The 22293-nt window shown below is 41.7% G+C and overlaps 1 protein-coding gene across 1 annotated transcript in view; it reads right to left on the minus strand.

Moving 5' to 3' along the window:
• Positions 1–22293, minus strand: part of EPS15L1 (epidermal growth factor receptor pathway substrate 15 like 1) — a 39945-nt gene continuing 17652 nt past the window's right edge. The window contains 2 exon segments of the mRNA XM_027666600.1: positions 1–3351; positions 7870–8075. Coding sequence (XP_027522401.1) covers positions 3205–3351; positions 7870–8075 — 353 coding nt within the window. The 3' untranslated portion in view covers positions 1–3204.

The following is a 22293-nucleotide window of genomic DNA, read 5'->3' on the forward strand; positions in this document are numbered from 1 at the left end:
TTTTTTTTTTCCTTTCTTTCTTTCACCAGAACTTTGAAATTCTCAGAGTCATGAGCTAACCTGTGTTTCTGTACAAATTCCATTTCTGTACCCATCTCTGGTTACAGAATCCACACACACACACAACTTCAATATGCAGAATATATCTGCATATTCCACATATTCATTGTATATACACATTTTATGTACAGCACAAAGAACTATATACTGGACAGAGCATGTGGACATGTGGAGTATATACACACACTATTATTACATTATACAATACACTATATATATATATATATACACATAGACACAGATAATATGGATCTCACTGTACACTGTATATGCACTGGGGATACTCACATTTGCCAGCTCTTGCATTGTACATATTTTCTCTGCTCAAATAGCAACAGGTCTGTTTGTGCTTTAAATTTCACTGTTCTGGAGGAAGAAGACCAATGTCTTGCACTAAAGTTTTGCCTTAAAGAACAAGTGCAGGTATTGTACAAATACTGAGTTACAGCAGAGGGAAACACAGTGGGGAATCTTCCTTTTTATGTGGAAAATGTATTAAATACCAAGGGGAGAAATCACAGCTAAGTTTTCTTCTACTGCAGTGCCAACATTTTGAATCAAGAGTGTTTCAGTAAACTTAGGGTTCCTAAATCTAATACACTGTGCATAGAGAACATGTTCTGTCCTGGTTCATTGATCTGCAGTTACTGTCCAAGCAAATATGAGGAAGAGTCAATAAGGAAATAGGAAAATGAGCCCTAACACTACATGGAATGCTGGATTAATTCACATTTCTGCCTTCCTGCTGAACATCTTGAAAACACCAACCCATTGCCTTAGAAGAATTATAAATTACAGTATTTTAGAGCCCTGACAAAGCAGCAGGAAGTCTTGTTATGGTGCATAACTGAAAATTAATCAAGCTATTAAGTCATCCACCCTGTCCCACTGGAGTGACACCATCCCAGCAGAGCTCCAGGAGTGGGTTTCCTTTCTCAAAAGCGGTTTTACTGTAGCAAAAGAGACCCCACAAGGACTCAGGTCCAAGTGAGAAGGAGAATTTTACACATGGATAGTTTGTTTAACTTCCCTGGAAACCCTGCAGCCACTTGCTTTTGAAAATTGCTCTTTTTATCTCATGTTAGTTACAAGCAGACCCAAGTTTGCTCTCAGAGACTTCAAGTCCTGCACACCAACAGAAAAGAGAATTTTTCAACATTTTAGTATGTTTGATCATTTAATCCTACATATTTTAGAGAAAAATTACCACAGTGGGAAGGGATTTCAAATCTGATTCTGTGAAATTAGAAATGCATCCCAAAGGGGCCATTAAAGGACAGTATTAAAGATGATTACATGGTTGATTTTGATATTAGAAATACATCTTCTCCCCTTGTGAGGGGAATTAAAGATTCACATTATTTGTAGTACCATTAGCACAGGAGACACACAGCAAAGAGGGGATTGTGACTCCTAAAAACAACATCCCAAAGGTGGCTGGAAGTGTGTGTTTGCACACTCACCCACCACCCCAAAGCCTGAGACCACAAATGGCACATCTTGGCTGCATTTCAGAGCTGAAAACTACCAAGATGCTTAAAATGATCCAATCTGATTCTTATCTCTGCATTAGGAAAGCATCCAGAATAAGGCAATCACAACACAGCAGGGAGAGGTTGTTTGCATCCACTGAACAGGCACTATTGTTGTAATATGAAAATAAAGGTAACTGAAGCAAGGACATAAAAACTAGAAATGCATTAAAGGTGATGAAGGAATACCACATTAAAAAAAAACAACAAAAAATGAGAAAATGTTGTAAGATAAGGGCTGCATCACTAAACCCCCAGAATGTTAAGCTTTGTATTCCCACAGGGCAGGAAATAAGACTGAGGACACGTAAAAATGTTGGGGTAGATTCCCTACTCTATGAGACAGAAAAGTCCAAGGCAAAGACAACTGTAGTTTTAGAATTCCTGTAATCAGAAAAGGCATTTTTAGTAAGTAATGAATTCACAGCCTTATTTTTTTTGTATGACATGTCAGACACATGCTGTGCTGCCCTTTCCAGGTGGAAGCAGTCAGTGCATAGAAAACCTGTCCCTGCCTGCTCTGGGGGCTGCAAACTGGATTTCAGAGCCAACCCAGCCCACCAGTGCTGCCAGAACTTATGTGTGAATATGTATTTGGCAAATAAAAACTGATTCAACTTGGCCTTATTTCAGCTAAATCAGGTTTGATCTGTAACCCCATAGGACTGGTGGAATTCAAGAAGCAGAGGTGGGGACACAGCCCGGGCTGTTGTGCTGGTGTTGGAGTAAATGAGGGTACAGTGGGTTGTAGGGAGGGACACTCCTCAAACTCAGCCATTTTTCCACTGCTTGATTTCCTGATTTCACATGAAAGCAGCACCCAAACGTGTATCACCACCCTTTGCTTATGATACAGCAAAATTTTACTTCATAATTGAACTGCCAAATGATTTATCCAGTTTACTACAGCTGAATGAACTCCCTCTTTTACCACGTCACATACAATGATTAAAACTCAACACAAACAAATGTTTAAATTAGAACTACTCATTCATAAAGGCTTCAAGTCTGTACTCTTTCACACAGTTCACTGTTTGTATTCATCATATATAAACTGCTAGATTCTTTTGTAAAAGCCACATCTTCTGGATTAAAAGGGACCATCTAACAATGAATTATGCTTTGACATAGATGATGCAGGTGACAAACTGATTAGGCTACCATGAATTATTAAATAAATGTAACAAGTGAAAGCTAATTCTGTAAATATTCTCTTTTTTATGATGTTTTCTTTGAAGTTCATCCTGCAGCCTCCAAACCCCCAATGGAATTCAGGTTATAAAAAGCCAGGTTCACATGTTGCAGTTTCCTATGTGCAACATTTGTCCTCCAGATAAAAGAAAACTTTCAGTATCTCAGGATTATACGTTAAATTTCTTACAAGCAATAAATTTTTTATCTAGAACATATAATACAGCTTATTACAGTGTTTCCTGCAGATTATGCACTTGAGAGAAGCCACACAGAGCCCGGGCGGACGCCCCCAGCCAGGTCTTGTTTAAATCTGAAGGTGACTAAAATTATTTTCACAACAGAAACCAAGGGTTTAGTATTTTTACCAAAAGCCATTTTCCAAGGTTTCTCTTGGATAGGGTGGAGCCCAAGCCCCTCTTTAGGAGTTTGGCATGTCAGCCTTACTGAGGGCAATGGCCAACTCGAGGTCTTCTTGTTCTTGTCTCCGCAACCGGGCCAGTCTTTCTTGCTCTGCTTTCTCACTCTCCCTCTTGGCCCAGGCCAGCTGCTGCTCCTCATTTCCAAACTAAAAAAAAAAAAAAAAAAAAAAAAGAAAAGAAAAAAGAAAAATGAAAAAAAAATAAAAAAATTGGCCAACAAGCCAGAAAAAATAACGTGAAAAAACACAATGAAGCTGACTCGTTAAATACACGGGTCGAGCACACCGAGTTGTCTCAGGGCAGTTCTTCTGGATTAAGGGTAAAAATCCACTCACTAATTTCCTCACTTTAATTTATCTCCTTAATTTTCTTCTGCCTTCACTTCCTCCTTTAATTTATTTCCTTAATTTCTTCCTCCTCCCAGCAGGAAGCTAAGCCATGTGGGCTGCACATCCCTGTATCCACGGCTCAGGTGGGTCTGAAAACAGCCACTGGAGCCAAAGAAAAACTCCACAGAAACAACAAAAAAAAGCAAAGTTAGTGGCTTGGGAGCACAGCAACTACAGCCATTTTTAAGAATAGTAAATAGCTGGGGAAACCAAGAGTTTTTTTACTCTTGTGCAACTCCACTGCAGAGTTTTACTGAGGTGGCTCCTGCTGAGGGTGAGGGGTCTGAGCAGTGATTTTGACATGTGAGAAGCTTCATGACCAAAGCAAAAGTTACAGAAAGTGCTTCTGTTACTGTTCATAAATTACACACAGAGTTTTTCCAGTAAGAAATAATGTGGGAGAATCCAATTTCCTTCAGCAGAGAACACTAAGGAAATATCCCACATTATAACATTCAGCTCCTAAGCCTGTTTGGGCTCCCCCAAAAAACATTTAAATAGAGTGCAGCCAAACTAGTCCAAAATTATATTCCAGTATTTACCACCGAAAGATGCAAAAGTTTGAACTCTTTTGCACAAAATCTTCAGCTATTTTATTGACACCATAACAATTTTAAGCTCAAATATAATCTGCTCCTGTTTAATTTTAGCAGTTGCTGAGGAGGCCGATGGGAACAGCTGCATGCAAATGTCTGCATTAGAGCCACTTCTAAAATCTGCTTTGTGTTGGTTTTTTTTTTTTTTGTGCAGGAAAACATATTATTTGGTTGGTTTTTTTTTGTTTTTTTGTGAGGAGAAAAATTTCAGCTGGATGTATAGTGCAAAAATTCCCCATGGGTTGGGACACAGTGACTGAGCACAGCCCACGGTGCCACCAGGAGCTGGCACAGCCACACCTAAAATATCAAACTGAGTATTAAAAATGCAACTTTCAGTGCTAGACCTCGTTTAGCTGCATATACACAATGTGATGGTCCCACTCCTGCCTCTTCCATACTGCATTGTATCTGCAATTTTTTATTTTTTATATATTTTTTTAGGTATTTTTAAATAAATCCGCCCATTTGAATTTCTTTCAAACCAAGTCCAATTCTCATTTAGTTAAATTATGCTCGTCATTCCTCATTTTATTTCTCTCAAGATGCTTTTTCAGATGATTTGATGCAAAAAAAACCCCTACATTCCTTCATGTAACACCTCTGCTTTCATCACCATCAAAATTTAGAGGAGGACCCTTGCATTCTATGTTAGTGAAATACAATAGAAGTGTCACACATTTTGACATTTTCTTTTTAAAATGAAGAAAAACTACTATCATTTATCATTTAAATAACATCAGCTGACAGGTAAGATTGAAAAGCTCACTAAGATTTTAAATAGATGATTTTTTTTCAAGGTAAAGATGGAAAATGGAAGCAGGAATTCTGTGCTTATTCCAAGAATTCAGGCAGATCCTTAAGCTGGGATGGAGAATGAACAGTTACTATTTCCAGAAATACAAGAAGCTTTGGTCAAACCATCTGGGGTGTTTTTTAAATGTTGAGAAACCAGTTTTATTCCTATAGCTTCCATCCTAGGATAAGGCTTCCAAAGAGAGTCCCAATTATAACTTGTTCATGGGACACAAGTTATATTTTTGTGGTTAAGAGTGCTGAGTGAAATAAAAAAAATAAAAGGAAAAAGAAGCAAGTGATTCATTGGAAACAAATCTGGATGGGCCTTATTACAAGTGGTTGGCATAAAGGAAAATTTTCAGGAGATAACTCAGTGAAATAAATATGGAACAGTTAATTAATGCCACTGATTGTCTGGAAAAAGGTAATTTACAGGTCATTTAATACAATAACAATTTTCTGTACATGTCCAGGTTTCAAAAATTCTATAAATCTGCATCACACAAGTGTAATTTCATCAAAAACCTCTTTTTTTTTTTTTGCCTTTTCAGAAGTACAGTCAGACCCAAGGTATAAATGAGGAAACCAAACCTCAAAAACTGCACTGACTTGTGTTTACTGAATTTCCAGCTTGCATTGGGAGAAAAAGTTTAGTCCTGTGTTCTGCTTCTTGGAAATTTAAACACTTTCTGTTGACAAAAAGGTGGCTTTTCTTGTTGTTCTGTAAACTGCAGCTGGAACCTTGAAATATCCAAAATCTGAGCTACCAAAAGACTCTGTTTTGTTCCAATGAATCGTATTTAATGCCAGCAACAAAGTTAAGAATGTAAGGAGAATATAGGTAAGCTCTGGGTGCAGGAATTTGCCAGTGTCTCAAAAAAAAAAGCAAATTTCATAGAGTGCTACTAAGATCTAGTGAAGGTTTTCATGTTCTTTCTCTGCAACAGTCAAGGATTTCAATTAAAAATTGGGTTATTTGACTGTTCAGTCCTACATTGGTTCATGTGTCAAAAAACCTTCTGTAAGTAAAAGTGATTTTCATTTCCATCGTGAATAAAAAGTTTCCCAACCACGAGGCAAAGAGAAGCACAACATTCTCAGTGATTCCAAGGTAATTAGTACATTTAAAACATCATACAGAAGGATTAGGAATTGTCAAGTGGAGCAGCATAATTGTGTTATAGGCAAGGAAAAAAACCCATAAACTGAAGAGAACAGGGATCAAATCTCTCTCTTTTCAGCCAAATTCAGTCAATGCTTCTTTTTTGTTATAGCAGGGAAAAATCAATTCACAAAACTGATTTAAAAATTTATTTCATTTGATGAAATGCCACTGAACAGGAATTACCAAGTGGCTACTGCTCATTATCTCATTTTTCCTACTTTTCCCTTCTCTTTTAAGGTTAATCTCAGCTGAAAACCTGATGGCACAGCAAATTTGACCCTCTAGGATGGGGATCAGAGATTTTGGTTGATCATTTGATACAATCACTCAGAGTAAACCACAATTTTAACTTAAGAAATGCAGTGTGCAAAAGTAAGATGGTAAGAACTGGGCAACAGTCATTCCATTCCATCATTTGGCTTTCATTGCAGGAAGAAATTAAGATGTTGTTGGAAGAAATTTCAGATAAAGCAAGTTTTGCGTCTTATTTTTATTAAGAATGTCACCAGTTTTTAATACAATCAGAATTTAACTGTGCAAATCCAACAGGCTGTACCAGCTGTGGTCAAACATACAGAAAACCTTGAACTTGGACGTTTCCAAAGAGATAAATTACAGCCCTGAGGCCCAACTAAAATCTGAACAAATGGCCTCAACTAAACAACAGCAAACAGGAAAGTGATACACATTTAATATTAAATAATAAGTAGGAAAAAAAAAACCAAAACAAAAACAACAAACCAAACCCAAACATTAAAAAGAAATAACCTGAAAGATTTCAGCTTAAAGCTCCCCACTTGTTGAACACTGACCTGTGTCCAGCAGAGCTGAGGGGCAGATTAAATTGGATGTTTTACTGTCAGAGAACAAAAACATGGGAAAGGAGGGAGAAGCCTGAGGCTGTGGATGGATGGAACAGGTTCCATCCACTCCTGGAAGCAATAAGAACCACACCACTACTGCATTTACAGTGGTTCCCAATTCCAGCACCAAAACCAAAGCCAGGCTTTAGAAACACGGGTGATGAACGGGCACCTGGCTTTGCTTTCCAACCTTCTGGGACTGTCTTTGGGAGGGCAGGGTGGACCTTTCTGTCTTGGTTCTAACAAAACAATTTTGGTTTTTTTTTTTCTTTGTCTTTTCTAAAATACCAGTAACTGGAACAAAATTCAGCAGCTAAATTTTCAATCTCTGTCTGGTCTGTGTCCCTCCACGACCACATTCCATCATATACAGCAAATGTTGTGACAGGATTGTCAGAACTCTTTCCACAAACAGTTACAAATGCTTTAGGGAAACTTTCCCTTTAAGGATTTGCTTCTCAGGATGTGGTGAAATTGCTATAGAAACGTTCTCAGCAATTGCTTTTTTGAGTCTTTACATCGTTGGCTCCCAAAAATCAGTTTACAAAATAGCCTCCATGCAACAAAAACAATACACAGGTTCTGCTACAGAGAATTTGAGAGTAAAGGCACATTGTGCTAAAATAATTTAAATGCAAGTAAACCCTTGGAAATTTAGTATGAAAAACTTCTCTTTTATTGAAAGAATGCCTTTTTATTACAGAAATATTAATACAAAAACAATGAGGACAGCATGAAGGTAACTGAGAGACAGAAGCCAGGGAACAGTAGGTTTGCAGGTAAAACAAAAACCCAACAGATTTGCTGCAAGCAGAGCAGAAAGTGGTTTGCTGAGACAAGGAACTTAACTTACAGAGCTGAAGTCTGCAAACCCCAAGGAAGAGTCTTTAGAAGTTTTACTTGAAGAGGAGGGAGCAAATGGATCTTTTCCACTAAATGGGTCCCCAAACCCCTTTTTACTTTGAAACGGGTCACTGCTGTCAGCCCCAAATGGCTGGAATGGATCATGGGGCTTGGGAAAATCTGCAGGCCCAAGGTGGCTGACAGGAGTGCTTTTACCTGGAAAGTTTAGGAAAAAAACAAAAACAAAAGGAGAAAAAGAGAAGTTACTTACCATGGACAATGCAAAGCCCTGAAATAGGAAACTGTGCTGACACACTTTAAGCATCATCCATCCTCCCTGGGGTGAAAATTTAACCAAATATAATGGTATTCATTCCTCAGTGCAAATCACCTCAAACAGTTGTTTTATTTAAATGGGGGTTATTGTCTTATACATACCAAAATATTAATAGCAGCAAGATTTTAAATGATAAAACCCAATATGAAGGCACCTGGTCAAAAGAATTTGACAAGTATGACTTTGATTTTCCAGGATTAGAGGCATTTCAAGTTTAAGTTTGGGATTATATAAAAGGCAAAATACGTAAAAATATGTATCACTAAAGGTAGATCATGATAAATAGGATTAAATGGTAACTTAGCTGTGACTTTACAGAATGTCTGCATTCTGCTTTTTTTTTCCTGGGACTGGTTTATCCTTCTACCACCACTTTTTTACAAGGAAAAAGAGACTGATTAAGAAAACACCTCGTTCTGGGGTGCTTGCTCTGCAACCCACCTCTTGTAGGTGACTGCTTGTTCTTCTACTCCACCCCAATAACAAATGAAATCATAGCAATTATTGTGTAATATAATAATGTTTGTATATTTTCTTTGTTGCAATTAAAACTTCAGTGGTTAGTTTTTAATTCTCCTTGCCAAAAGTACTATTCTGTGAGGTCAAATAACCAAACAGATAAATGTATTTTTTTGGTCTCTTAGAAAAAAAAAAAAAAGATTCTCCTGACAAGTACACACCCAATTTCCAGGGAAAATACTCCTTGGATTACATATACTTGGATTACATATACTCTTGATTACAATGTGTACTTGATAAAGGAAAAATCTACAAACATTCTTAAAACAAACGTTTACAACTTTCTGTATAAAACCTGAATCACAGACATTATCTGCAGTAAAGTTATCATCTGTTTTGAAATGTCCAATTCTTTGAACTATAATTTAACAGGAATCTTATAATGTATTCCCATCAGAGTAATCATACTAGGAAAGCACAAACCCCAGATTTGAGAGGGTGTACTTGACATGTCTCAGCCACAGCCTGGGAGCTTTTAAGGTACTTTGGCTGTTGCTCAGGAACTTCATAATATTTGCTCGGATCTGTGGAAATCCTCATTTATCAAAGAGGAAGAGAGCAGAAAACTTGGGCTAAACTGATCACCTATCCAGCAGCTGCCATTAAATCCCAGCTCAGCCTCTCCTACCCCAGGGCCAGCCTAAAGTCCATCTTCCCTTGCACTCAGCTGGTCTCTATTCCCAAAAGTCACAAGGCACAGGGAGCTGAAGGAATCAGGTTTAGAGGAGCTGAAGGAACCAGGAGTACAGGGAAGTGAAGGGATCAGGTGTACAGGGAACTGAGGAATCAGGTGTACAGGGAAGTGAAGGGATTAGGTTTAGAGGATCTGAAGGAACCAGGTGTACAGGGAAGTGAAGGAATCAGGTGTACGAGGAGGTGAAGGGATCAGGTGTACAAGGAACTGAGGAATCAGATGTACAGGGAGCTGAAGGGATCTGGTGTACAGGGAAGTGAAGGGATCAGGTGTACAGGGAAATGAAGGAATCAAGTGTACAGGGAAGTGAAGGGATCAGGTTTAGAGGAGCTGAAGGAATAAGGTGTACAGGGAAGTGAAGTAATCAGGTTTACAAGGAACTGAGGAATCAGGTGTACAGGGAGCTGAAGGAATCAGGTGTACAGGGAACTGAGGGACCTGAGGAATCAGGTGTACAGGGAACTGAGGGACCTGAGGAATCAGGTGTACAGGGAGCTGAAGGGATCAGGTGTACAGGGAACTGAGGGACCTGAGGAATCAGGTGTACAGGGATCAGGAAGGGATCAGGCTTTCAAGGAACTCTATTCCCAAAAGTCAACAGGCACAGGGAGCTGAAGGAACCAGGTGTACAGGAAGCTGAAGGGATCAGGTGTACAGGGAAGTGAAGGAATCAAGTGTACAGGGAAGTGAAGGGATCAGGTTTCCAGGGAGCTGAAGGAATCGTGCAGATTCTCAGCAGTGCAGTGTCAATGCCAGAGTCAGATGCAATACAGGCACTGAGCTGCAGGGGAAGTGGGAAGCAAGGAAGCCCCCAGCTGAACAAGCACACAGAGACATGGAAAACAAGACATGTGCAGTAGGAGATAGAAGTGGATTTGTTTTGTCTTGAGTGTGTTCAAGGGGAACCTGATCATAGTCCTGGAGGCAAGTCTTCCATCAGGAGAAAGCCAAATGGATTCAGACTGGACCAAGAGAGATTCACATCAGACAATCCACAACATTTTGAAAACTTAAGGATACTCCAGACTGCCCAGGGAACTTATTGCATTTCATCACCATGTCCATGAGGTTTGAGAAATGGTTTCTAGAAACCCCACTGGTTTAGCTGCCTTGAAGCTGGAGGATAAAGGAGACCTCTCAAAGCTCCCTCCAGTACAATTGGTCATGGTTCAGCACATGCTCCATCCTGGATCACAGATGTGACAGGGATATATGGATCCCCATGGTAGCAACCACATGGAGGACTCCTAAAGAGAAGCAGGTCAGGCCAGTGATTTGTCCTTTATGGAAGTAAGTGACCCAATACACAGGAAATTCCAGCAATATTTGCTCTCCTCACAAGCACAGACCCCCCTTCACCACAACCAGCCTTTCCTACCAACAGAGGTCATGGGATGGGCTGGGTTGGGTTGGAAGAGACTTTAAAGCTCATCCAGTTCCAATTCCCTGCCATGGGTTCCACCAGACCAGGTTGCTCCAAGCCCTGTCCAACCTGGTCTGGGAGAACTGCAAGAAAATTAAATTACCTGCATTTCTAATTGAAGGTCAAGACAAAACAAAAGCCCTCTACGTTTTCCCTCCTTCCTCTATTGCCACTTACCAGCAAGAAAATTCCCCCTCATATCCTCCACCCTGCATTGCCCCAAAGCAATTTGGAGTGACAGAGGCAAACCCAACCCCTCTTAAGCTGCCCTTTTCTTAGGTTAAACCTTCTGCTACCGAAACCACTTTGTGGAATTGGTGACTGTTAACACAAACTCCGGGTTTGCAACGTATTTGTTCAGCAAACTTGGCTTTTCTGGGTGGCCTGTTTAAGGTTCTTGCACAAAGGTTCTGGTGGTTTTGAACCTGCACAGAGCATCGGGGTTTCTTGTGCTTCACCCTCACAAAAGATCACAAAGAATCACTTTGCAGTAGAGGAAATGTCACCATGTCACAAGAGTTAGTGCTAATAATAAGGACAATTTTCATTTTACACTCTGAGTGCTATTTTTTTTCAGGTGTTAGGACAGAATTGGGTGATAATGTTGTTATTTTGAAGAAAAAGTGAAAGAGGGAAACCCTTATACAACGGGGTTTCTTTCTTGCAGAGCAATTTTAAGGGCAGCACCAAAGCTGAACACACCAGTCCCAGCACCCAGAAGAGCCCCTCAAAGAGCCCTGGAACCCCAGAATCCCAGAATATATCCTGAGTTTGAAGAGACTGAAACAGTTAATGATTTTACACATCCTGAGATCACCAGAAGACTTTTGCAAACTGAAAAGAAGCAGCAAAGCCCAGCCCTCCCTGAATGCTGCCAAGGGACCTTCAGATCAGATAAGTGGGTGCCACTGTCCAGCTATCCTGGGTGCAGGTGCCTTACTCTCCCTTACCCTTATCCTGTCTTTCCCTTTCTTCCCCTTATGCATTTTCCTTTAAGAGTGATCTTAATGCTTTTAATATTACCCAAATAATAACACCCAAACCAGCAACACACCCCTTTAACTTCGGAAACAAAACTGCTCCAAAATAAACCCTACATATATATGTTTACAAACACCAATTATTCAGTGTTGTCTCACTCTAATCCACCCCAAGGGATTTATTAATAAGAATTTGGGTTACCCTCCCCTTTCTGAGTCCAACTGACGAATCCAAAGCCCTCTTTCACCACCCTCTGTACGTTATTACAGTTTCTTTTATGCTGCCACGCTCTGCAAAAATGGGTTTGAGGCCTGGCAGGAGTTTGTTTGGTTCAGTTAGAAGTTCAAATTTACTCATTTATTAACCACAAATCAGTAATAACGACACCAGACTTATCTATCTGACATCTTTGCTGGCTTACACCACGTGTAAGTCTCCCAGAGTAGTGAGTGTACACTTAAGCACTCAAAGATTTTTGCATTTCCATGTTTAGCGTGTCAAGACTGTGGGTACAGTATTTTTATAATGTGAAGCAAAAATACCCAAACCATGTAAAAAAGTCACCAGTTGAACTGAAGGGACACTGGTAAAATTCTAACACTGCAAAATACACTCTCAGTAGTAACTGAGACTGCATTAATCTTCTATTTGCTGGAAAATGTTGTATTTTTACACGACCCTGTTCACCATTTTGAGGCACGGCAGCACGAAAGTGCAGGCAAACAGTTGTAACCCTTATTTGATTTTTCTGCTAATAGTTTCAGGGGAAAAAAATTCAGAAAAAAAGCACAACAGGTCCTATTCTGAAACCACAGCAGTTTCAGCAGTTACCCAAGTGGTGCACCCAAACCACACCGAGGACTCACTTCAGCAAAAAGAGATGATGAACAAAATGGTTTACCACAGCAAGTGCTGTTACTGAGAGTGAACTCCACCCATACAAAGGGTTTATCTCATTTCTTACCCCACAGCAAACTCGAATTTAGAGGGTTAAGATCTATATTTCAAGGCAAATAAAACCTCACTGGTCGGATGCAAATACAAATTTTGTCTTAGTGAATTACAAGATGTCGATAACGAAGCGAAACATTTACAGTTTGCTCAATATTCTGTGTTTCAATGCAGGGCTTAACCTTCTGCTTAGAGGAGGATCTTGCTGAGTGATGAGAAGCAGAATTTTCCCTGCTCATGGGCTAACAGGGCAGAGCTGAGATGACACAACTTTAAACTTTCCAGGAAACTTTCTTAATTGAAAAACACGCTTTGAGAAGTCAGAGTTGTGCTGCAGAGGATAAGGAATAATAGTGTGAGTCAAGTCCACACCTGTGGTTATACCTGAACATACAATCCCAGGGTTTCTACATCTCTCCCTCACATGGCAGGGCAATTGTTACTCTGCATTTGGAGGCTGCAGAGTGGAAGGTCCCTCCCAGCACATCTTCCTCTTGGCACTTTATCAAATTCACATATCATTCCTAACTCACTCAGCATGTTTTCACCATCCTATTAAACTGTTCAGCTCCTTCACTGATGCAGAGTAAAACCTTCATAAAGTGAACTTTAGGAACTTACAGAAAAATGGATTACTGGTTTTCAAACTGTGCCTGAAGGTTAGTTAAATTAAACTCAATTTTCTACAGAACACTCAACAGTATTTGGCTTCAACAGGGGCTATTTCTGTGCTGTATTTCCAACTCAACTGTTTAGTGATAACATTCTCTGCACAACATGGGTTTTTAGTAACAGAAGAAGGATTTTTCTTGTGCAAAAACCCCTCAAAACTGTTTTTCTCCTCGATATTTGCAAAGTCTGCACCTTGAGCTCGCCCGTAACCCCCAAAAACCCTGCGCTGGAGAGAAATATTCTGAAATTCTACAAACTCCCTGAAAGGTGAGAAATCGTTACCACGTTCAGCCCAAGAATCTGTTCTGAAACAGCCTCTGAACAGGCTCCTTCAACCATCACTACTGAAATATCTTTGCTGCGAGAGACCAGCATAAACAAGAGAATCAAAGCGTGAATGGAATTTTTAGTCTGTGGCTGGGCAGGTGCTCCACCCATGAGTCATTTATCCTACACAACAAGGGATGCCTGGGCTCTAATGCAACTGTCAAGGCATAAAAAATAAAAAGCTTTTCCTGTCACTCACAACTTTGAGGCTGATTTTCTCACTCTCGGCTGCAGATGAGGGGAAAAAAAAAACAACAAAGGTAAACAGGCCCTGTGGTACTTGTGAATAACTCTGGGTGCTCAGAAAGTTCTAAGGAAGCAGGTGTGTGGTACCACGCAGAAATAAACATCCCAACACCCCTGTCATCTCACCAAGAATAAAGAACAGAGCTCTGTATACTCTGCTCTACAGCAAATGATTGATCCTCACAACTCAAATAAATCTATGTTATTTAGAATTAAATCCAAATCAAGGGGATTATTTCACATTATTTTTTCTTAAATAAATCTATGTTATTTAGAATTAAATCCATATCAAACCAAGGGAATTATTTTACCTTATTTTTTTCTGATTAATCCAATCCTTTCTTTTCTTCCTGCACCTCCTGATTACACCCATTACATCTAACGTGGTTTCTTCCTTTTAAAATTTATCTCACTAAACACACAGAGCAAATTTCTATGCAAATCCTGGTGCAGGTCAAAAAAAATGACCAGGAAAACGTGATGTGTTTAAACACTAAGTATTGCTAAGGCATCATTTGCTTTCAAGAACTGAACCCAGTAAATGCACATAATAAATGCATAAAAGGCTTTGGCTTGCAGGGTTTCTTAATCAAGATACTGAACAAATTGTGAAGCCTTAATTTTGATCCAAGACTCTGAAGACAAACAGATTATTAAAACCCATTTCTAGGCCCAACTCAAACAGTAGCAAAGATCTGAGCTTTTTTTCCCCCTCACTAAAACCTGTCAATACAAGGTCAATGTGCACCGACAGTGCAGAGGAAAAATAAGTCTAAAATTGTAAAAACAGTCAAACCATAAAATGCCTTAAATTTAGAGAAGTGACACATACAAAAAAGGACTATATTTATCGTTGACATGAAGGAGGAGGAAGCATCAAATACAAAGGAAGAGCAGCAGAACAGGCTGCACAAACATCGTGAGCTGCCTGCACTGCCCTGGGCTCTGCCAGCAGCTGGGGATGCACAAGAGGCTCCTAAAATGGTTCAAGGGGTGCAAAAGACATCCCAAAAGAGGGAATCTAACCAAAAACTTCTAGCTGGACAATGCTGGAATACGTGTGGGGTCATGTGGGTGTCCACTTATTAAAGTTCTGAGGTCAAACTGACCACAGAATATCCTCTTTCGGGATCCCTTTGTGAGCACTGGAGTGGGCAAATCCATCCAAAATTTCCCCTGGAATCTCCCTGCACCACATCAACAGAATAAAAAGCTGCTCTGGGACTTGGTTGGTTAATTTTTCTTGCATTTCCAGCTTCTTTGGGGCTGACAACAACCTCCTGCAACCACACTCGTGAAGAAAAGGCAAAGGATCCTCACCCCAGACTAGGGAATAAGTGTTTCTGCAGATGATGGATTACAGCACCCAGCACAGCTCAAAGTTCTCAGATTAGTTCAATAAACACAATATTAAGATCCTGAAGACCTGTTAAGATCTCAAAGCCCTGCCCTCTTCTCATTTTTTGAAGCCACCAGCAGGTTCAGGTATCGTTTCTCTTTATCTGCCAGCTGGCAAGATGAAGAAAACAGGACTTGATCAGTCAGATTTTGCTTAAATCAGCCTCTTCTGCCTTTGTAGGTGGGGCAGCAAAACACATCTTGAAGTTTTGCAATTCGTGGTTTGGTAAAACACCGAAGCCTACCACCTTGGCTGGTTAAATTTATTATCAATAACATCATTACCATTACTTTGTAATCGTTTCTAGTCACTCATATCAAATATTCTGTGCAAACCTTTGTGCCTGCACTGAGGGCTGGAGCTCCACACAAGCCAGGCCCATCAGAGGGATCAGAATGAAGCTTCCTAAGCCAAGGCAGGCTGCTGTCCCCTGGTCTGTCTTCTTTTTCCAATATTTTGACATTTCAAAACCACAACCAGTAATAAAAACACTGTGAGAACAGAACTGAAGCCCTTAACCCAAGAGGTTTTAACAGAGGTGTTAACCACTAACCTCTGAAATGCCAGTCTATAAATGGCCATCACACACCAGAGTTACAAAAAATTAATGGATCACAAAGCAAACCCAAAGTATCTGGAATAATAATTTCCCAATATCATTTATTTTAATACCTGTATTTCAAACAGCAGCTAAATAACTCCACTGATTTCTTTCCTATGTGGGTTGAATTCAACATGTTATTCCTTTAAATTTGCCCACAGAGGTCGTGGACTCCCCATTCCTGGAAGTGTTCAAAGCCAGCTTGGACAACCTGGAGCAAACTGGGATAGTGGAAGGTGTCCCTGCCCATGGCAGGGATTGGAAGAAGATGAACTTTAAGGTCCCTTCCAACCCAAACCATTCTATGATTCTGTACATCCCAAGTTACACTGTATTTTTCTGCTATTTATGTATTGGCATCCTAAAGAAAAACTGAATTTTTGAAGCACATTAGCATTGAGGAAGTTCACTATTAATATAATACTCACCACCTCTATCAGTCACTAATATGTAATAATATAATGTAATATAAATTATAACATCTACACAGGCTAAAGAATGCTGGAGTAATAAAATACTTGGTTTTATTAAATAATCATTGCAAGAAAGTGACACACTGAAATTGGAAAGTTCATTTTCTTCCTGTGTTTTTAGGACTTTGAAAGAATAAAAGTTAAAAAGGTAAAAAACCACTCTAAGGAAGCAATAAAAATTTAGAAGAGGTTGAAGGTTCCACATTGGTTAGTGGTGAAGTTCCTTGCATTGATATCACAGAATCCCAGAATGGTTTGGGTTGGAAGGGACCTTAAAGATCATTTTGTTCCAATCCCTGCCATGGGCAGGGACACCTCCCACTATCCCAGGTTGTTCCAGGTTGTTCCAAGCCCTGTCCAACCTGGCCTTGGACACTTCCAGGGATGGGGCAGCCACAGCTGCTCTGGGCAACCTCCCCACCCTGGGGGAGGAATTTCTTCCCAATACCTACTCTAGAGTCTCTCCATTTTTCCTGCAGGGTCCCTTCAGGCCCTGGAAGGTCACAATTAGGTCACCCTGAAGTTTCTCTTCTCCAGGTTGAGCAATCCCAATTAGAAATAGAATAGAATTGATTGGGTTGGAAAAGACCTCCGAGATCATCGAGTCCAACCCTTGGTCCAAATCCAGTCCGTTTACGAGATCATGGCACTCAGTGCCACGTCCAATCTGTGTTTAAAAATCTCCAGGGATGGTGAATCCCCCACCTCTCTGGGCAACCCATTCCAATGCCTGATCACTCTCTCTGTAAAGAATTTGCTCCTGATATCCAACTTAAATTTCCCCTGGTGGAGCTTAAGCCCGTGCCCCCTTGTCCTATTGCTGAGTGCCTGAGAGAAGAGACCAACCCCCACCTGGCTGGAACTTCCCTTCAGGTGGTTATAGATGGTGATGAGGTCACCTCTGAGCCTCCTCTTCTCCAGGCTAAACAACCCCAGCTCCCTCAGCCTCTCCCCAAAGGACTTATGCTCCAGTCCCTTCACCAGCCTTGTTGCTCTTCTCTGGACCCGCTCCAGCCCCTCAATGTCCTTTCTGAACTGAGGGGCCCAGAACTGGACACAATACTCAAGGTGTGGCCTCACCAATGCAGAGTACAGGGGAAGGATCACTTCCCTGCTCCTGCTGGCCACGCTATTTTTGATACAGGACAAGACCCCATTGGCCTTCTTGGCCACCTGGGCACACTCTCAGCCTCTCCTACAGCAGAGCTGTTCCCTCTCTCTGATCATCCTGGTGGCCTCCTCTAGACTTGCTCCAACAGGTCCATGTTTTTTCCTGTGCTGGGGGCCTCAAAGCTGGACACCTTTTTTTTAATTAAAAAAAAAAAAAAGTATCATCTTCACTAGTCATTGATCTTGGAGACTCACCACGAAGTCTCTTCTTCTTCTTCTTCTTCTTCCCCAGGGTCTCAACCACTATGTCTTGGGTGATTCCAAATGTTCAAGTATCCTCCACTGCTCCCCAGTAAACTCTGTCCATCTACTATGCTCAGTTTTTTTCTAAATGCTTCTCTTAACTTGGATTCTGGAATTGCACCAGGGACAGGCTTTCCTTGTCTGTAATTCCTCATAGCTGAGCGTGTTCCTGCAGCATGGGAGAGTGTCCTGGGAAAGCAGACGGTGCCAATTTGGAGTCTTTGGGGTGGGACGTTCCTCTGCATAGGGAAGTAATTTCAACCCTATTCTAAAGTTCTCCAGGAATCCCCAAATTTGGGTACTCTTATCCATCGCTCCTGGAATGAAGATTAAGGCAGACTCACATTCATGCCCAGAACTTGGTGATGGCAAAATCTGTTGTCACTGAGCTTCTCTGTCAACCACACGCACCTGGACCATCATTAGTTGAGCAGGGCCAGTAACATTTGTTTGGAGGATGCCAAACATGGATGGAGTGATTTGTTGGGATTGCCTGGTGACACCAACTGGATCCTGCCATTTTGGTAACACCTGCAGGAATACTGAGTGGTGGATATGGAGTGAATGCACCAGCAGCCTTACAGGCACTGAACCATCTCTCTGTCCCTTGGGTGTGTGAGTTAATCTCTGCAGGAAACTACAGAGGGCTACAGGAATATTCATATCTGGTAAAGCCCAAGACGATGCAAAGCATCATCAGGTACTGACTGTATCCTACAACTTTTGGTGTGCCATAACCAGTTGGGAGCTGGGTCACATGGTCTTGACCTTGCAGCATTAATTCACAGGGAATTCTTCTGCCTGAAAGAACGCAGGAAAGGCAGGTAAGGTGGCACCAGCACTGCCCTCCTCACACCCTCACTGCAGCAACAAGGCAGGGGCATGACCTTCTGTATTAGGAGGGGTCAAGTGTTGCTCTTCCTCCCTGGATAGACAGTGACTTCCTTCAGGAACTGGAGGAGCTGGTGAGGAGTCCATAGCACGGAGAGTGGTGTGTCAGATGCTTGTCAGTAGTGGTTTGTCTCACTGGTTAACAGTGCTGCTATAACCGCAATGTGGAATGCATGGGGCTGCTCTGAAAGGAAGTGGTAAGGGTGGGGCAAGAGCACTGGGTCCCACGATCAAAGCACTAGAGCATTGAATTTTACTTATAACCCAATCACTGACACCCACACAGCAACTTCCTGTACTTTAAAAAAAAAAAAAAAAGAAAAAGAAAAAAAAAAAAATCTGTTTCTCTCTTTCTGTAATCAACAACTTTTACCTAGAAACTAGTTAGTGGTGAACTCCGACTGATTTCGATCTGCAGCTCACAGCAGAAAATATCATTTTTCATCTGTGAGAACCTACAAATGCCATTTTAACTGACAGGTTTCAGTCTACCAGTTCTTTCAGACTTTTTTTTGTTCTCGATTTCATAGAAGTCTTATAAACCCTGAGAATCAGCGTAAGAAATATAAAGCACCCAGAAGTTCAGTAGTGCTGAAAAAAAAAAAAAAGTACTTATAAATCTACAAAACTCAGCTACGTTTTAGGGGAGTTGGAGAAAATAATGTGCAGTGGAATTCAGATCACAGGACACCTTTGGTTAAGAATGTTGAGACACACTACTACTGTTTGTTTTCCATTTATCACAAAAAGCACACGTTTCTATCTGGAATTTCTCTGGTGTTTTTTGAGCATTATTCAAGATATAACATCAATAAATATAGAAATCCTTCCACTCCTCTCCAAAGAAACCTGCAAGTTCTCCAGTACCACCTGGTGAACATGTAATTACTCCAGCCAAGTCCCAGGGGAGCCCTAGGAAACCTCATATCCATCAGGAACTTCACGGATACGAACACGGCCCTGAAGAGAAAGACATGCACACACTGCCTTGGGGATTTTCTTTAGAACAGTCCAGTCCAAAGAGCTAAAGACATCCTTCTTAGCTGATCTTCCTCAACCTCAAAAGAGAATCTTAAACCAGATAAGGGACAGAGAGTGTGATTTTTCAGATCTTTCCATGTGACAATAAGCTGGAGCTGTGATGTACACAGGTATCCAGGATTGCTGCTTCTGTGGCACACTTTGTAACCTTCTCCTTGCCATTCTCTGTTTGGATTATTAACCTTCCTCCAATTCTCTTTAAAGATTCTGCTCTTAGCCTCTAAATAGTTATATTGAAAAAACCCACAACAGAGCATTTAACTCGAAAAGCAAACGTGACATTTCTCTTGGACCAAGCAAGAGTCAGATTAACATCTAAAAGATCTTGAAAGACTTCGGTTCAAAGTGGAGTGAGAAAGAAGGAAAATGATTTATGATGAACAGAACAAGCATAAGCCTGAGATCCTACACAAGATACAAGGAAATAATCTCATGATTGTCATCCCCTCTCTTAATCTTAGCATTCAAGAATGGAAAGATATGGATCTGAGGGGTGTCTAATCCATGCCACACAGTAAGGGTTTGCCTATCCCTGCCTGATAGTACCAACCACAGACAGTGTGAACTGAACTAGCTGCTGAGACACGCAGGTCACAGCTTCTCCTCAAAGTTCCAGCTGTGAAAAAAACCGAACATCAACTAAAAACAAACAAACCAACCAAAACAACCAACCCATTTTCACTTTACAAGCAGCCAGAGACCAGGTCAGGGTGTGCAAGGCCAGACACGATGACCCGGTGCCATCCTGCTGCTGCCAACGCTGGCAGCAGCACAGAAGTTCCTTTAAGTGCTGTATGAAGATCATCTCCAGAGCCTGGATAGAAGAGCAGCTGCCCTGAACTACAAACTCCTTTTAGAGGCTTTTTTGCTCTGACCATCTCTAAATGGTAACAGAGGCTGTGTCCAAAAGGCTCCGTTTCAGGGCCAGTGCTCTACAACTCCTTCAGAAAGGGCTTGGATGTGGGACTGGAAGGCAGACTGAGTGAGTTTGGTGACGACACTAAGTTGGGAGGAGCTGTTGAATCCCTCGAAGGCAGAGATGTTGTTCAGAGAGATCTTGACAAAACTGAGGGCTGGGTAATCCCCAGCCATGGGAAGTTTAACGTGCGCAAGTGTCGGATGCTGCCCCTGGGACGGGGCAGCCCTGGATGCACGGACAGATTGGGGAATGAGAGGCTGGAGAGCAGTGCTGTGGAAAAGGATCTGGGGGTCCTGGTGGATGACAAGTTGGATATGAGTCACCAGAGTGTCCTGGCAGCCCAAAGGGCCACCGTGTACTGGGGGCATCAGGCCCAGAATCGCCGGTCAGGCCAGGGAGGGGATTGTCCCACCCTGCTCTGACCTGGGGTGGCCTCACCTCGAGTCCTGGGGTTGGAGAGTGTCCAAAGGAGGAACACAGGGATGGGGAAAGGTCTGGGGAGCAGCTGAGGGCACTTGGCTGGTTCAGCTGGAGCAGAGGAGACTGAGGGGAGACTCCTCGGGGGCTGCAGCTCCTGCCCAGGGGAGGCGGAGGGGCAGGGACTGAGCTCTGCTCTGGGACCAGGGACAGGAGCCAGGGAAGGGTTGGAGCTGTGCCAGGGGGTTGGGATGGATCTCAGGGAAAGGTTCTTCCCCCACAGGGTGCTGGGGCACTGCCCAGGCTCCCCAGGGCAGTGGGCACGGCCCCAAGGCTGCCAGAGCTCCAGGAGTGTTTGGACAACACTCTGAGGCTGGATAGTCCCCGTGGGTCACTTCCATCCCAGGACATTCCATGATTCTAAGTGTTTCCCTGGTCCTGTGTTGAGCTCCAGGGGTTTGCTCTGTCTTTGTTTTTGTGAAGGAATGAGACCTGATGCTCAACTCCCTCTCATCTGGACAAAACACAGATCCATGGGCAAGACAGGAACTATGGCACACTTTGGTCCAGGACACCCAGCAATCCCTCAGTGGACTATCAGACAACGTTTGCATGTCACAGAACCCCTCAAAAGCTTTGCATTCAGAAAAGCACCGTATTGGGAACTCTCTGGAGGATCCTGTGAGTCTCCCCTATCCACAACTACCTGGGAAATCACCACAACTACCTGGGAAATCAGAGTTTTCAATGCTCTGCAAAAGTATTTATGTTTTCTACTTGACTGCAGAGGTTTGAGGGCAAGCAAAGCTTTCTATTAGAGCTCCTTGGACCTGCCTACCACAGTGCAGGCAAACCACAAAAGTGCTTTTCAATATCAAAAATCCCCCCCAACAGAAAGAACAGTTTTACTAAAAAGAGCACAAACTGGGAACAGAAAGGCAAATTACAGGTTTGTCTGGTAACAACTAGCATTTATTCACCCTTCAGCAAGATCTTTATCACCCACTTGTGTTTTTAATTAAACAGACCAATGAGAAAGGTAAGAAACAGCGGAAGTTTCTTGCCTGTTGTTTGTTTGCTGAGCAGTGTTCCCATTTCTGACACACACTTCAGGCCTGTATCTCTTGCTA

This window comes from Corapipo altera, unplaced genomic scaffold, assembly GCF_003945725.1.
Source record: "Corapipo altera isolate COAL_440 unplaced genomic scaffold, ASM394572v1 193, whole genome shotgun sequence".
Lineage (NCBI taxonomy): Eukaryota > Metazoa > Chordata > Aves > Passeriformes > Pipridae > Corapipo > Corapipo altera.